At 39.0% G+C, this 16,030-nt stretch overlaps 3 protein-coding genes across 5 annotated transcripts in view; 2 read left to right on the top strand and 1 right to left on the bottom strand.

Annotated features, from left to right (window-relative positions):
- The window catches only part of zgc:158482 (uncharacterized protein LOC100009650 homolog), a 28,472-nt gene extending 24,625 nt beyond the window's left edge, over window positions 1-3,847 (top strand). For both annotated transcript variants that reach the window (XM_051379669.1, XM_051379668.1), the window contains exons 6-10: window positions 870-960; window positions 1,183-1,381; window positions 1,947-2,044; window positions 2,186-2,316; window positions 2,486-3,847. In XM_051379669.1, the coding sequence (XP_051235629.1) occupies window positions 870-960; window positions 1,183-1,381; window positions 1,947-2,044; window positions 2,186-2,316; window positions 2,486-2,662 (696 nt within the window). In that variant the 3' untranslated portion in view covers window positions 2,663-3,847. The remainder of the gene's footprint in view (window positions 1-869; window positions 961-1,182; window positions 1,382-1,946; window positions 2,045-2,185; window positions 2,317-2,485) is intronic.
- Window positions 3,848-4,542: 695 nt separating this feature from the next.
- LOC127352089 (long-chain fatty acid transport protein 2) lies at window positions 4,543-8,522 on the top strand. The gene is made up of 10 exons (XM_051380222.1): window positions 4,543-5,102; window positions 5,631-5,840; window positions 5,960-6,118; window positions 6,337-6,461; window positions 6,654-6,848; window positions 7,012-7,102; window positions 7,194-7,392; window positions 7,549-7,646; window positions 7,891-8,021; window positions 8,119-8,522. The coding sequence occupies exons 1-10, from the start codon at window positions 4,622-4,624 to the stop codon at window positions 8,290-8,292; spliced, it is 1,863 nt and encodes a 620-aa protein (XP_051236182.1). The 5' UTR covers window positions 4,543-4,621; the 3' UTR covers window positions 8,293-8,522.
- hdc (histidine decarboxylase) lies at window positions 8,469-15,863 on the bottom strand. 2 transcript variants are annotated; one of them, XM_051380220.1, is made up of 12 exons: window positions 15,745-15,863; window positions 12,183-12,355; window positions 11,984-12,097; window positions 11,736-11,858; window positions 11,502-11,639; window positions 11,268-11,411; window positions 10,650-10,716; window positions 10,375-10,537; window positions 10,168-10,258; window positions 9,980-10,078; window positions 9,731-9,832; window positions 8,469-9,473 (listed from the first exon to the last, which is right to left on the bottom strand). In XM_051380220.1, exons 1-12 carry the CDS (start codon window positions 15,815-15,817, stop codon window positions 8,694-8,696), a joined length of 2,067 nt encoding a protein of 688 aa, XP_051236180.1. In that variant the 5' UTR covers window positions 15,818-15,863; the 3' UTR covers window positions 8,469-8,693. The 2 variants fall into 2 exon arrangements, with proteins under 2 accessions (XP_051236180.1, XP_051236181.1); XM_051380221.1 differs by lacking the exon at window positions 15,745-15,863 and adding an exon at window positions 12,506-12,579.
- Between the last annotated feature and the right edge of the window lie 167 nt (window positions 15,864-16,030).

The raw sequence follows: 16,030 nt of genomic DNA, 5'->3' as shown, positions 1-16,030 counted from the left end.
TCATCCAGACCATGGTAGAAACATCTATGTAGGACACCTACTAAGTAGTTCCAGTGAAACTCTGTTCACTGTTCCAAATGAATGCGCTGAAATTAATTGAATGAAAACAAAAACACTGAGTGTAGTCTTTCAGTGCCTCATCCACTGAACACCACAGGATGGAGACTGTAACACACAAGCCCCTACATGGCCCCTCTGAACTCACTGTAGTGCTACCAGAATGCATTGCACAGGGGTCACATAGAACCAGTAGTTCTCAACCTGAGATAATTTCCAGGGGTTGCCAAGTGGTTGTGGAGACTAAAATAAAATAACATATTGTGGCAAGCAGCGCAGAATGAGAGACAGGAAGCAGCTCTCAGCTTTAATGACATTCAACGCAGGGGACAAGAACTCAAAAACACAGTATACTATATATACTCTGTTTTTATACATGTTAACAGGCCCAATTATCTCATTATCTATTATTGTACTTTTAGGCCTAAAGCAGACATGTTGACTGTTGACTCTGAAAGTGTCATTATTTCAATAAATCTAAAAACACAAATTAGTTCGGTCTGTGGTCTTTGTGTGTGAGTTTGGTTGCAGGGGTGGTTGGGGGTCGCACTAACCTGATTATTCTGGGGGGTCCCAACTCTAAAAAGGTTGAGAACCCCTAATATAGACAATGAATGGAAAGCATGGAAAATACTGATCCGGTGGACACATACCTTTACTTAAAATGGAAATACTCAAGTAATGTACGAGTATCTTAAATTTGTACTAATTAATTAATAGTACTTGAATAAACCCCACCACTGTGATTGATTCTGCTGTTGGTATAAATGTGTATTGGGCACATAATGCAATGTCTTTACTTCCTCCTGTAGGCGCTGTTTCCCTACACTCTGATTAAGTATAACACAGAGCGAGATGAACCAGTTCGAGGTGCTAATGGCCTCTGTGTGGAGTCCTCCAAAGGTGAAGAAACTTATGCAAATGTTAATATAAATTAGACTGCTGTATCACAGTATTTTAACCTCGACTCTATACACTTGATATAGGTTTCTTGATTATTTTATTACATCTAGATCTTGCAGTCAGTGACTATTTCCCACCCAAGTCAGGACCCTATAGATGAGGCAAGTAGTCCATTGATAGACAATGGCAGTAAAAGACATGTCTCTTGTTTTTTTTTTTAAGGCGAAACAGGACTGCTGGTGTCGAAGATCACAGACATTGCTCCTTTTGTCGGTTACGCCCAGAATGAAGAACAAACGGAGAGGAAAAGAATTCGTAATGTTCTCAAGATGGGAGATCTTTACTTCAACAGCGGAGACCTAATGAGGATTGATCATGACAACTTCATTTACTTTCAGGATCGTGTAGGTGACACATTCAGGTACAGAAGAAATTGTTTATAGTTTAGAGTCATACAGCGATATATCACAGGGTCACTGATGCTTTACTGTTAAAGGTGAAAAGAATAACAAGGAAAGAATGTATTGTAGGATAGATCCAGTATAGTTAATATATTTTCTGGTTATTTAACCTGCCACTGGTTGAAGAGAGATTCTGCCACTTTTTGTAGAAACTTTTTTTTTTTATTTTTTATGATTCTGCTTGAATAAAAGATAAAACAAAAGGGTTATATGGTTCTCTGATAATGCCCTTTGTTTCCTTTTAAATTCAACAATCTTTCTACTAAAAACTAATTAACAAAATTTTCTATTGACCACTGGGTGCATTTTTTCAGCAGCAAAGATGTTGTGTATCAGGTTTCTTTGGAAAAGTTGTGACGTTCTACGCAATCATTTGTTTTTATTTGTTGCTCAGACATTAGCTTTTAGTGTGCAAAGGGAGAATATGTTTTTGTTTCCTGACATACACAGACCTGTAAAATGTACCGCTGCCTTTGGTTAACAAACAAAACCAAATTGAAAGTTGTAACTTGTTTGAGCCTACAGGTGGAAAGGGGAGAATGTGGCCACAACAGAGGTGTCTGACATCCTGACCATCAATGATTGTCTGAAAGAAGCCAACGTTTATGGAGTCCAAGTTCCAGGTGATGGTCATTTTAGCTCACCACAGTATGTTTAATGAGAATATCAGACTTCCAAATGACAGACGGCTGAAGAGAGACATTGATACGGTTATGAATTAGTTAATGAAAACAAGTGCTTTGTCTGTTTCTGTTGTTCGGCAGGGCATGAGGGGCGGATAGGAATGGCAGCCATCACTGTGAATGAAGGTGCCCAGTTTGATGGAAGCAAAATATATAACCATGTGGTTAACTACCTGCCCTCGTATGCCAGACCTCGCTTTATAAGGATACAGGTATTTTTTATTTCACACACACTTGACTGCACTGTTCTGTTCAAAAAAATGTAAATTACTATGTTTATGCCACTTTGCCAATATTGGACAATGCATTGTCTCGTTGTGTTTGATGGTGATATTTTGATACTGCACCTGAGTGAGTATTTTGTACTTTTCACCCATCTAGAATGCTGTGGAGGTAACAGGAACGTTCAAACAAATGAAGGGGAAGTTAGTGGAGGACAGTTTTGACCCAGGACGTATCCAGGACCCTCTTTACATCCTTGATGATCATGAGAAGAGTTACATACAGCTGACAGCTGAGGTCTACAGAAGCATCATATCAGGAAATATCAAATTATGAGCGCTTAGTTGCTGCATTGATACTTATAATAACGAACGTCCAGCTCAGTGGCTGAGCAAATCTTTTTTCTAATACTGGCATCATTTGTTCGTTGTAAAGTAATATGAAAACCTGAACTCATTTATTTAAAGCAGTAGATGGGAATCAGAAGTGTAGGAATGTATACGTAAGGATTCATTTCTGGGGCTGGAGTCAGCCTGCAAGTGGAGGCGGATAACATAAATGATATACTATATACTAGCAAATAATAAAATAAATAGTATATTTACTAGCATGATGACAGCTTTCCAACATGAGGACTGCTGCTTTTACTTAAGTCTTATAATGGTGTTGAGAAGTGTTACTTTATTTTTAGGAAAGACGTGAATAGCATGTAATGGTTTAATAGTAACAAAAGAAATGTAGATTGGGACCTAATACAAATTTTATATTTATATGCCAATATCTGTAAATTCCCTAAAACTTAAAGTGTTTATTACTTTAAAACTAGGACTAGTTTTCATGTGTATGTCTGCTTTCACTCATTACAGTTACAACAATGCAAAAAAAAAATTAGTTCTGACTAACCACAAGATGGAGACAAGTCACTTGCTACCAGAGTATCTGTCCTCGGTGTAGTTGGGATATACATGTTGAACAAATCAGCGTGGACATATGACAATTCCACCCATGCTTGTTCCAAAACCATGGCTATTAATGTTCTTCCACAAGAGCCTCCACTCTTCTGGGAAGGTTTTCCACAAGATTTTGGAGCCTGACTGCTGATTTGCTCCCACTAGAGCCACTAGAGCATTAGTGAGGTCCAACACTGGTGTTAGGCAATACTGCTTGGATTTTCTTTCTGTGCTGTTTATGGCATTTTCATGTTGAAGCATGAAAGGGGCATTACTCAAACTGTTGGCACGAAGTTGGATGCACATCAAGCTCATCATCTAAGATTTCTGTTTGGACTGTTTGGTTGTGCCTGTTTTTCTTCTCTCTTGCGGGGGTGTGCAGGGGTGTGTTCAGGGGGGGGATACCTTTTTGGAGTCCCTAATTAATATTGGAATTGCATAAATTTCCCATACTTTAATCCACTCCAGCATAAGTCAGTGCCCCACTTGTGCCACCCCAGTCACTATTAATCATCTCTTTTGCAATTCAATGGAATGGTTCTGTAAATAAATTCAGTAATTTAAGTGCTTATTTGGTGTTTTTCCTGTTTTTTTCTTTGTTTCCTGTTTCGATGTCCCTTTGAGCTTATCTAACAGTAACACCACTAAATAATTTCCCCATGGGCACTGCCATTTGAAAGCATTGAATATTCTCAGAATAATCTAAATCTTTCTGCCTTTTCCGAACAGCAATAGTTTTACGCTGTAGGTTATTATTATGTTCATAGTATAATTGTGTCAATTTTACACTAATTGGAGCCCCTGCTTAGTGTCACAAGATAATTTTTAACTGCAGGCATAAGGTAAAATGATCTATGATATTATGCAAGTGCCATTCATTTTCCACAGCATTGCATACATGAGTTTTTGTGAATTTCTAAAACATTTTAATATTAAATATTCTGTCTTTAATAGTTCAAATAGTTTAAATTGTGTCTCTCTTTAATAGTTTAAATAGGTTTTGTGTGATTCTGAACATTACTGTCAACAAACACAAGCACAATTCCTGGTCTTGGCAACGTGCAGTGCAAGTAAGCTTATTTTGAGAACACACAAAGATAAAAAATACAGTTAAGTTAAGATAAAACACCGTGCCGTTCACAAAAAAAGATGATTCTTTTCACTGCAGCATTTGACACACCAAGTTTCCACCCAGGAACACATATAGGCTTTTGTTACTCCCCTAGAGAAACTCGTTCAAAGTTCAAGAGGCGTAATCTAAATTGGTCTGTATTCAGCTGTTGTTTTAAACTGAACGTCTCAGGACTCCTACAGCTGCAGGACTGGCACATTATTCCTCATTATAATGATTGCATACGTTCTATATAGCGCTCTTGCGGGTTTGGCATTTTTGGCATTTTTGCTGTACTTGCGAAACCCTTATTTTTTGAAAGATTTAAATTACACAGTAACTGCAATTAAAATCGCCATGCAATTAAGAAAATTCAAGAAGCAGAAACCGTTTTACAGTATTTTGGATCGTTTTCTGGATAAAGTTGCGAGGCACCCGCAGAAGAAGTTCATACTTTTCGAGGACAGCTCATACACTTACAGCCAAGCCGACAAAGAAAGCAACAGAGTGGCCAGAGCTTTATCCACACATGCCAAGCTGAAAGAGGGGGACACGGTGGCCTTGTTCCTGGGTAACGAGCCGCAGTTTGTGTGGGTCTGGCTCGCACTGACCAAGCTGGGATGCACAGCTTCTCTGCTGAACTACAACATCAGATCCAAATCTTTGCTGCACTGCTTCTCCTGCTGTGAAGCCAAAGTCCTGGTCGCTGGTGCTGGTAAGCTGCGAAAATCAGATAAGATAATAAAAGAATAAGATAAGATAATATGAATCAAGGTTCTAAGGATGGACGGTGTGATCTGCCAGTGGTTCCCAAATTTTGTCACGCCAAGGACCAACACAATAGATGCCCATTGGACTCCCAATTTGAGAGGGCTTAGTCCTTAGGAATCCCCTCTGAGTAAATGTTTTTATTTTTAGGTTGGAATATTATGAAGTCAACATAGACAATAATTAAACAAGAATCACTATAAATTATAAAAGTTCAAATGTTATATTCCTTATTTTGCTGGGGACACTCAAGGACCCCTTATTGGTCCTTGGAACCAAGTTTGAAAATCACTGTCATATACTGTACAGATTGTAACCCCTTTGAGGCAAATTGAAATTTGTAATATTGGGTTAATCTAAAGAAGCTGGGTTTGATCTTAATTGTCTTTATTCCCATGATTATCCACGTCTGCATTGTTTTCCCACTTGTGTTTTCACTGCACTTCACTAGCTCACTTATGCCTGTCTCTCTCAGACTTGCGAGACGCTGTAGAGGAGGTGTTGCCCACCCTGAATCAGCAGGGTGTCCGTGTCTTTATCCTCAGCGAGGAATGTGATGGGGAGGGCATTGAAAGCCTGTCTGATAAGGTTCAGCAGGCCTCAGACCAGCCTCTGTCACCAGAGCTGAGGGCCAACATTAACATTAAGAGTCCTGCGCTATACATCTACACCTCAGGAACCACAGGTAATCTGACCTTCACTTCTAATCTATGCATGTGTTTTTTAGTGTGCTGTCCTTGAGTGACAGAAGTATGACAATAAAAATACGCTACTTCTGCTTTTAATTGCGATGTTATCTTTTAGGGCTTCCCAAGGCAGCTGTAATAAACCACGAGAGGCTATGGTTGGCATCTTTTCTTCAGGCTGTTTCTGGCGTACGCTCAGACGATATCATCTACATATACCTGCCTCTTTACCACAGCGCTGGCTTTCTGATGGGACTTTGTGGAGCCATAGACAAAGGTGATTCGTGGCATTATAAAAGTACAAAACATGATTTCCAGGCTGCACTCTGGGTTTACTAAAGGTTAAACTAACAGGTGTATGACCTCAAATAGCACCCAGTTTGGCTCAGATTACCACTATTTATATTTCAAAGTCCTAAAGGTCGTACATATACAATACTGACTGAGCTCTCAATGTGAGACAATATCGCTGAAATTCTTCCTCTTCATTTCTAGGTCTCACTATTGTTTTAAGACGTAAATTCTCTGCTTCCCAATTCTGGAATGACTGTAGGAAGTACAATGTGACTGTTATTCAGTACATAGGGGAAATTATGCGCTACCTCTGCAACGCACCAAAGGTAAAAACTGAATGAAATACACACAGTATGTTTTTATTTCTCTGACGTCATTAACCATGTTGATACATTTATTAGAATCTTAAATAGTTCATGAAATTTGCAGCACTAACACACACTGCCTGTACTCAAACAAAGACAATCCTAATGTGATGTTTATTATCCTCGTCTCACCTCTCCGTTCCTGTCCTCTAGAGAGACAATGACAGAGATCATAAAGTCCGATTGGCTTTGGGGAACGGGATAAGGGCCGACATATGGGCTGACTTCCTTCAACGGTTTGGGGACATTCGTATCTGTGAATGCTACGGAGCGACAGAGGGAAATATTGGCTTTGTCAACTACGTTGGCAAAGTTGGAGCAATTGGCAGGGAGCATTTTCTCCACAAAGTAAGAAAGGGATTGGGAATATTGCTGTTTATTTGTTCCTTATACACAAATTTCAGTATTTCCTTGTAGAGTAACATTTAACACCATGGGACAAACTTGCAGGGGAAGCCCATGACTGATTATTTTATTATTTTCCATATGTTTTATACTTTAACTTTTTCAGATGGGGTGTCCGTATGCCCTCATAAGATATGACACAGAGAAAGAGGAGCCTGTCAGAAACTCCAAAGGATTTTGTATTGAAGTCCCCAGAGGTGAGCCAGTCTCCTCAGAAAATAGGGCTCTCTCTTGACCTTTTTACTCTTATTAATACACATCCCGTGCTTGTTTTGCGTTCACCTGCAGGAGAGACCGGTTTGTTGGTGGCAAAGATCGGCGAAAGAACACCTTTCAGCGGCTACGCCAAAAACAAGCAGCAGACAGAGAAGAAGAAGCTGAGGGATGTGTTTGTGAAGGGAGACTTCTACTTTAACAGTGGCGACCTTCTAAAGATTGACAATGAGGGATTTGTCTTCTTTCAAGACCGCATTGGAGACACTTTCAGGTCCTTGAATGAAACCAGTTGAAATTGAGTTTTTCCTCCATACTTGTATTTAAATCAAATTTTATCCAATATAGCAAACTGTTCCCAGTGCTAAATGAAAACGTTTCAGACATTTCAGTTATGCACGTACTGTCTTTGTATTATCATTTAATACAGGTGGAAAGGAGAAAATGTGGCAACCACAGAGGTAGCCGATCATTTGCTCATGGTGGACTGCGTTGAGGAGGCTAATGTCTATGGTGTGAAGGTGCCAGGTAATGATTGTATTATTAGCAATGATTTTATAACATTTGCTATAACATTTATAAAGGACAGACTCATTAGATGATGATTATCTGAAAGATCTCATAAAAAGGCCAAAACCTATCAGCACTATATTGGTTTGAGTCTGTTTGGCGTTTTAAAGGTTATTTTAAAGGTATTATAAAACACGTACAAAGCTGTTTATACTCACAAACTCTAATAACCCTTCTTTGTACTTTGGGCTTGACTGATTAGGACACGAAGGAAGAATTGGAATGGCATCACTGAAGTTGAAAGAAAACATGGACTTTGACGGCAAAACGACATATCAGCATGTCAAAAACTATCTCCCCAGCTATGCAAGACCACGCTTCATTCGCATACAGGTGATAAAGTCCTGCTGAATTGACATTATAACATAAAAATAATCATGAATTTGACTTAAAATGTCTTGCAATGTAACCATTTATGTTTCTCTGGCAGGATGCACTGGTAGTAACTGGGACGTTTAAGCAAATGAAGGGGAAACTGGCAGAGGATGGCTTCAACCCTGCTGTCATCAAGGACCCTTTGTTCTACCTGGAGGACAATAAGGGCTACGTACCTATGACTCAGGAGATATTCAACTCCATCGCAGAGGGAAGAGTCAGGCTCTGAATGAGTTCAGTGTTTATTATTGGATTGTCAACCTCAAATAGTACATTTGATTTTTAAGTTTGTGTGTGATACAGGATGCCAAATAATGATAGATGACCTGCACATTGAGTGTTTATGTACAGCACATTTCATGCGATACTTTGTCTTCTGTGGAGAATAATGCACACTGAAATATGTCAAGGGATATAATTGTGTTTGAAATACATTTTAATAAAAATATATTAAAAACATTGATTGTAAATGAGCAAAGCAATCCCAAATCACAGAGTTAGATAGTGATCTTCATTTTGCAGAGAGCTGACTGTGCTGGCTCACCACCAACACAGCTGGAACGGTAGTAAAGGGCTTGATTATCAATAGTTGTATTTCTGTGAATTAACTACTGTAAACTGCTGTCGGGATCATTGCAGGAGCTTAGGTGCAGTGGCAGTTTCCAGTGGAGTAGGAGAGGGAGCTGTGTTGGCTACAGGAGACAAACAGTTTATTCTTCTGCAGGTGGAGGTCAAGTGTTTTTGAGCTGTCTGTGAAACCTTCAGAGGGCAGCACACCTGGTGCCGGCCACACTGCACCCACTGGTTGCAGAAACTGGGCACGCTGTAAAACTTTGTCAGCTTTTTCAGGACCTGTTTATCTAAAATATTTGAAGGCATCTCTGTGATCTCAAACACAGGATCAGGTCCTGCTGTTGATGCCGTGGGGAGGGCACCTGCACCATCTTTGAGACTAGGCCGCGTTTCAAAGTCATAGCCAGACAATGCCCCAATGTAAGTGTAAGGCAGAGGCTCGCTGCTGCAGCTAAGAGAGCGCATTGGTCTCCTAGATGGATTCCAAGCCTTATCAATCCACAGCTCCACTTCAGCTTTGTCCAGCCTGGAGGCAGCATCCTCTCTCTCCTTGGACCCGGTGTCTGAGTTAGGGTCTTGGTTTCCTTCAGCTCCTATCACCTCACCTCTCCCTGATTTTGGTTGGTCTGCATTGTTCAGAGCCTGTGTCTCAGCCAGAAGAGCGGAAGCCGTTTTGGAGATGATACTCCAGTCCTTAAGGATGTCGTCTGCAGTTGTAAATTGTGAGGTCACCGTAAATCGGATGATGCGTTTGTTGTGGATGTCTGCAGGGATGAGGTACATAGTGCCTGACCGGGTAAGCCTCCTCAACAGCTCCTGGGTCAAATCATTTCCCTCCTAGAATAAGAAAATGTCATAAAATATAACAACCCGAATAACTTAAAGCTTCCAGATAAAATTAAAGCAATTTTAGCAACATCAAGGTTTTAGCTTATTTTAATGATGGCAGATATTGATCTGCCCTCCACCTGTGCTTGATAAAACTACGTTATTCAGTAACTCACCTTTGAACAAGGTGTGACTGGGAAAATTATTCATCTTAACAATGATTAGCCAGTGAAAGACATGTTGCTTAACAAAGATAAAAGACCTACTTTGAGACAGAAGACCACCAGGCCAAGGTGCCTCTCAGCAGGAACCTCAAAATTTGGGTCACTCCTTATGTTGGACTCCAAGAGCTTTGCCATCTCAATCCCCTAAAAAAGACAGAAATATACATACAAAGATTCTCAAACTTAAAAACAAATACAATTTTGTCGGTTGTCACAGAATTCCTTACAGTAAATACACTAACTTATATATGAAGTCCCTTATATTGATAATATTAACTGAATACCACTTACGTGTCTGATATGAGCCTGGAGGTTTTTCAGTCCAAAGGAGCGCATAACAAACCAGAGTTTGAGAGAACGGAAACGTCGGCTGAGGGGAATCTGCCAGTGCTAAACAACAACAACAAAAAGTAGTGACATTGCATAATATGATTCACTATGATAACTGAATCTTTGTTGAAGACATGACAGCGTTATACCATAAAGTCCGTGGCTGCCTGTGAGTTTTCATGTCTGAGGTAAACAGGATCAACAGCGAACGTCTGTTGGAGCTTATATTTATCCTTTACCCTGAGAAAACAAAGTTAAACCTTGTTAACAACTATCAAGCATCCTTCATATTTACTTTCAAACCTACTTTCATAGATAAGGTTTAGAGGCTTTGGTGTTCTTGTGTTCTTACTCACCAGAAAGCTGTGCAGTCAAAATGGACCATCATCCACTTGGAAGGGTTGAAGACAAAAGAATGAGCAAATTCTATCCCTTTCAGGGACCAGCGAAGCTCAGGACAGACGTAGGCTGAGCCAGCATACGCAGCATCAACGTGGAGCCACAGTCCCTCTTCTGCAGCTTTAACAAATATTTAAATACAAGTACTGTAATTCTCCTAATGCATCTCAATGGAATGACTTTACACACAGTCTTAAAGCAAACAATATTGGGAGTAAATTTGAAGACGTACAGACTGGTCCCAGTTCAGATAGATTGTCGAAGGCACACACACCTGTAGATCCCAAAGTGGCACACAGCTGAACAGGAGAAAAACAAAATCACAGATAATATATCACATTTAATGTTTTTTGTTTGTTTGTTTTTTCATACTGTACTTTTTAGCTTTTTGACTTTCTATCTTGTATCAATATCAATGATCTACAAACTCTGAAGCAAGAACAGCAGGAAACTCCCTTAAGTTCCCCAGAGGCTGAAAAGCAGATGTTAGGTTGCTGGGAAAGACATACATTTCATAATCTCTTGCACTGATGGAATTGCCATTTGACAGCAGACTTTCAAATCTCAGATGTTGGACTTTTTGACTGTTTGAATACAATACAATACAATACAATACAATACAATACAATGAAAAATGAAACTTGAAAATGAAATAAAAGTTAATAAAAGTCGACTACAATTCATTTCTGTTCAGTTCTGTATGTTTCAGAACACGATCTGGCATAATCTGTAAACACTCCATCTAAGAAATCTCTCAGTTTTTGTCAGTATTGCAAAATGACTATACAGGATGGGTTGGTAACTAAAACATGAAAAAAACACTGGTATGATTCTGAGGTCAAATATCTACCATGAAAGGGACCAGTCCCAGGCACCTGTCCTCTTGTATGGCTTGTTTTAAAGTGTCTCCTCTCAGGGACAACTGTTCATCAGTGGGCAGAAACCTGATCTTCACCAGCGAGATCAGACCTGCCTTCTCAACTGAGGAATGAGCCTGTAAAAGCAGTCGCACATCAAATCACTTTCTCTGTTTATTTCTTCGGATTTATGGGAAGTTAGTTGCACAAAAAGCGGTTACACTGACCTGATCTGAAGCATATGCAACCAGTCTGGAATTTAGGACTGAGTCGTCCACGTCCTGGTCAAGCTCAGCCCGCAGCTGCAATATTTTGTCTTTCCTGGCTGCCAGCAGAGCAACAAGTGTGCTCTCACTGACAGTGCTCTAACAGGAGAGTCGGGTTAGAAAAGAACAGCAATAAGCTGCTAGTTCACACAGACTACTGTACTCAAATAATAAACAGATCAAAGTGTTGCAGACCTGCAGTATGCCTCCGCCTCTGCTCTCAGGATGGTGATGCAGGAAGAAGGAGGGGAGCCCCAGTGCTTTACACAACCAGTCCAACACATTCATTTCCAGTTCTGTACAAGCTGGGTTGGCGGCCTGTTTAACACCAGCACCAACAACACAATTTATTCAGATCGTATGACTTCATTCTTGTGGCGTTTTCGCTTTTTTTTTTTTTAGATAGTGTAGTGAAGAAAAAAAGTGTGGGTTGTCCCCATTACCCAGGTGAATCCAACACAGTTGATGGCATCGGCCAGCATTTCCCCGAGCATAGAGGGCCATGAAGTCAGACAGGGATAGTAGGCATGCATGTGAGGGCTCTGCCAGTGAACCACCTGGGGGGAATAGATGAGAATATACTTGTTTCCTTGTCCTTGTTTCAAATTACTGATATCATGATGGATGACCGTAGGAACTTACTCCTGGCATGATGACTTTCTCAATATCGTTGAAGATACTCTCCCAGTCCTCCGGCTCCGTGGGTGCGGTGTCGGGGAGAAGCTCCTTCATGTAACCTGGCTTCACATCTGGAATCACCTTCCTCTCCCTGATGGAGCCCAGGTACTGTGTGATGTAGTCCACCAGCTCCTTACCTGATCAGTGACAGACACTGTAACAGCTGGAATGATATTTCTATTCAAATGTATAATTCAGCTTTATTTTGCCTATTGTGTACTTATTTACTTTGCAATGAAATATAACAACACAGACAGTCAATATAGCAAAATGGAGCCTATGATTACCTCTGCGATTGTATTCCTCAGCCTGCATTTTTTTCTGGAGGAGAGCTCTTTGAGTTAACTCGTTGTGTGTAACAGGTAGCTACAATGATGCTTTGTATATTCAGTGGCGGAGATCGTAGAACTATATAGATCCTGTTGTGAAGAACACGCCCTACGTTGGTGACGCATTTGAACCACCAACCAGATGACCTTCACATGTTCTTCTTTCCATCACTGGAATCGTGGAATCACCCATTGACTCTGCATTTGTAGTAAATATTTACCCTCCTTTGGTGGTAATGATTTATTTATTCACATCTCAGTGATTCTCTACATGATACTGTATAGGACGATATTATCATCATTGATAGTTTACGTAACAGTGCAATACTCTTTGTGCAATTTATATACATACAACAATCCCTCTGCACCGCAATATTCTCTGTATATAAAGAGAAAATTTCAAAGTGTAATTATTTAATATACAATATAAAACTATATATTTATAGATTATTATTATTATTATAATTGATTCCTATATATCTGAAAAATATTTCATTATACATTTAGAGATATGTAGAATGCATTGTGAAATATATCAAATTTGCAATATATGGCTGCACATGTTTTACTATATAACTTAAATATAAGGAAAATAGGTAATGTACAGTAGCTTTAGAATGTATTAAACAATAATGATGATCTTTAAATTTGGTTTAACTTATGAGCTGTAGGGGTGGTGGTAGGGGGATTTTGTTACCTTTGGACAGAACCTGACTGGCTGTTTTCCTCAGTGTGCTAAGCTAACTGGCCTCTGGCTCCAGCCGTATATATATTTACTGTACTATATACAGAGAGAGTGGTATCAATCTCCTCATCAAACTCTCAACAGAAAAGCAACTAGAAGCTTATTTCCCAAATAGACGGAATCAAACAATTCATTTTAATATATTCAAGGCTTGACCAAAATATTTAACTCAAATTATATATTTGGACCATTAAACCTCTAAAACAATGATGGCTTCTCAGCCGGCAGACTAAACATCAAAAATGTTCTCATATTTGATACAATTAACAGTATATGCTATTTCCTCTTCTCATCTTGCCAATGCACTACAGAAGATGTCAGAGCAAAGCAATATTTGTATTGGATGATGACTCTTCACAAACAAATAGAAAGGTTAAGGGGACAGTCTAAAAAAATGAACAATGAATGAACACACAGTAAAAGGTAATAGGATGATGAGGGCAAACTCATCTATGTCACAGCTTATCGCTGCCTTTTAAGCTCTGACAAAAGCTGGAACAGCACCTGGACTGTTCACACAGTCTGCTGTTTACCCTGCATTGTGCTCAACATGTGCTAGCTCTCCTCTGGTTCTAAGCGTCTAAGGACGCAAATCTGACCATAATTCAAACACGCTAAATAAACATGCATTAACGTTATACCAGAGAGACTATGATGACAAGCAATCAATTCATTCCATTGATTCAATGAAACTAATAAAGCACCAGAGGTTGTTTATCTAAGCCATTTGAAACCACTAGTGATCCTATTCATTCATATTAAAACTGCAGATTTAATGAACTCAGATGTTATTTTGTTTTTAGAAAAAGAGCCTGCGCACTATATATGTATTATTTATTAACAACACATACAGATGATTCTTCAGACACACTCCTTTTTACTTCTGTACAGCACCTGTAAGGATTTAGGATGTGAATGCTTATTTCAGGTTTTTCAACCAGGAAAATACAGTGTAATTTGTGTTATGTTAATGTTTAGTTTTTTATACATATAGATGCAATTTTCTACTGGATTAAAACAAATAATAATAATAAAAAATCTTTGTATTGCATCGTAACACATTACACACATTCAGCAGATATGAGTTACTACATCTGTTCAGTTTGTAATGTCCAAGCTGTTCCACTGTGTAAGGTCATGTTTGCTATTAAACTAGTCACATTTTAACGTATGAACAATGTCCACGAAACATCATTTGAAAGTTTATTCTTGCACATGCTGACTTACAGTTGAGCTTAAACCCACAAGTTCTTTGAATCTGAGCAATAACTGCTGACTTTTGATCCCACTGAAGACAGGAGGCCCAGTCGCAAGCAACGACTAGAATAATGGTAAATGTGTGTGTGGTACAATACACAAAATAAGTGTTATGTGATATGGAGCAGAGAACACTGTGACTATTGTGCTTTTTGTGTACGTCTATGTCCGGAAGTCTGAGCCTGATGAAAGCAGGTTTAATCATAATTGTGCAATTGCAGCTCGATCTTTGCCTTGTGACATCAAAGTCAAAGTGCTTCTTGATGGATGCTATTCTGTTGCTTTTACTCAAATGAGCTGAAAATATCAACATGACATCAGTCTATCACAAAGAAAACCTTAGGTTTTATAATAAAAACAATTCATAGGCGGAGGATTTGGCCACTTAGAGCAGTAAAGACACACTGGCTAATGATGAGTCTGTGAACGAAGGTTAAAAAATAGGAAATAGGAACTAACCATGGGTTTAGAAATGTGGCTTCATGGTGACAGGAATTTAAGTTATAATACACCTTTTTTGTATTTTCAGTTAAGATTTAAGGCAGAATATTAATTGATTAAATCCAGTTTTTCCTGGAAGGTTGATCTTTGCAGCACTTTGTTAGTGTTGTGTTTTTAAATGCTTTTAGTTTATAAAATTTGTGCAAAGCAAAACTCCTTCTTCTGGATAATGTTTTAACCCAGTATAAAAAACTTTATTGGTCATGGAATCCAAAAGGTTTTATCTCACAATCAAACAGTAACAGATTGTGAAACATTTATGATATATGGATTTATTTCAACACCACTTCGGCTATAATCACACTGTATTGCAAAAGTTATGTCATTTAAGTGTCATTTAGTTTTTTAGATCGAGTCTGTCCACCGACATGATTACTGGTTTACAACCGTGCTTCTTTAGAAATATTTATATATCCTTGTATCTTTGCTTTGATAAGGACCTGACCTATATATCCATTTATATGACTGTTGCTTTTCCACTGTACTATGCAACTGTAGGCTACTTGATGTGATCCTGCTACAAATCACCATTTCAGTAATTAACTCTGTATATGTAGGAGTATGCGTATAAGGGAAAGAAACAGAAAGTTATATAATTTTTTTTTCATCTTGTATCAGCCTCAACAGTCTAGTATAGGTCAGGCTCAAGCAGGCACCATAGACTGTATATAGGTAGGTATATCACTGTACTTACACACAGTCCGCAGAACAAATTCCCAGGAGGATCCACGTATACAGATACAGCAAAACAAAGCAAACATAAACATATTATATACAGACAAAAGCTAGACAACAAACCAGTATCAGATTGACACTGTTGATACATGGTTGTGGTACAAGTGGAGCAAAAGTGCAGGGCAGTGCAAAGAAATGGCAAGATTAACAATGGGACATAGCAACGTGAACACTAAGCCTATAGGAATGCATCTGACTGGTTTATGAATAATGCAAAGAATCTGAAACATTCAACAATGTGTGAT

This window comes from Dicentrarchus labrax, unplaced genomic scaffold, assembly GCF_905237075.1.
Source record: "Dicentrarchus labrax unplaced genomic scaffold, dlabrax2021, whole genome shotgun sequence".
In the NCBI taxonomy this organism is placed as follows: Eukaryota; Metazoa; Chordata; class Actinopteri; family Moronidae; genus Dicentrarchus; species Dicentrarchus labrax.
This window is presented reverse-complemented; position numbering and strand designations above follow the sequence as displayed.

Coding starts and splice junctions, on each gene's coding strand:
- LOC127352089 (XM_051380222.1), top strand. CDS start 4,622: ATGATTGCATACGTTCTATATAGCGCTCTTGCGGGTTTGGCATTTTTG. Junction 5,103..5,630: donor AGTCCTGGTCGCTGGTGCTG/GTAAGCTGCGAA, acceptor TGTCTCTCTCAG/ACTTGCGAGACGCTGTAGAG. Junction 7,103..7,193: donor TTGTATTGAAGTCCCCAGAG/GTGAGCCAGTCT, acceptor GTTCACCTGCAG/GAGAGACCGGTTTGTTGGTG.
- hdc (XM_051380220.1), bottom strand. CDS start 15,817: ATGTTTATGTTTGCTTTGTTTTGCTGTATCTGTATACGTGGATCCTCC. Junction 11,859..11,983: donor ACTGTGTTGGATTCACCTGG/GTAATGGGGACA, acceptor GGTGTTAAACAG/GCCGCCAACCCAGCTTGTAC. Junction 9,474..9,730: donor TGGTGGTCTTCTGTCTCAAA/GTAGGTCTTTTA, acceptor TTCTTATTCTAG/GAGGGAAATGATTTGACCCA.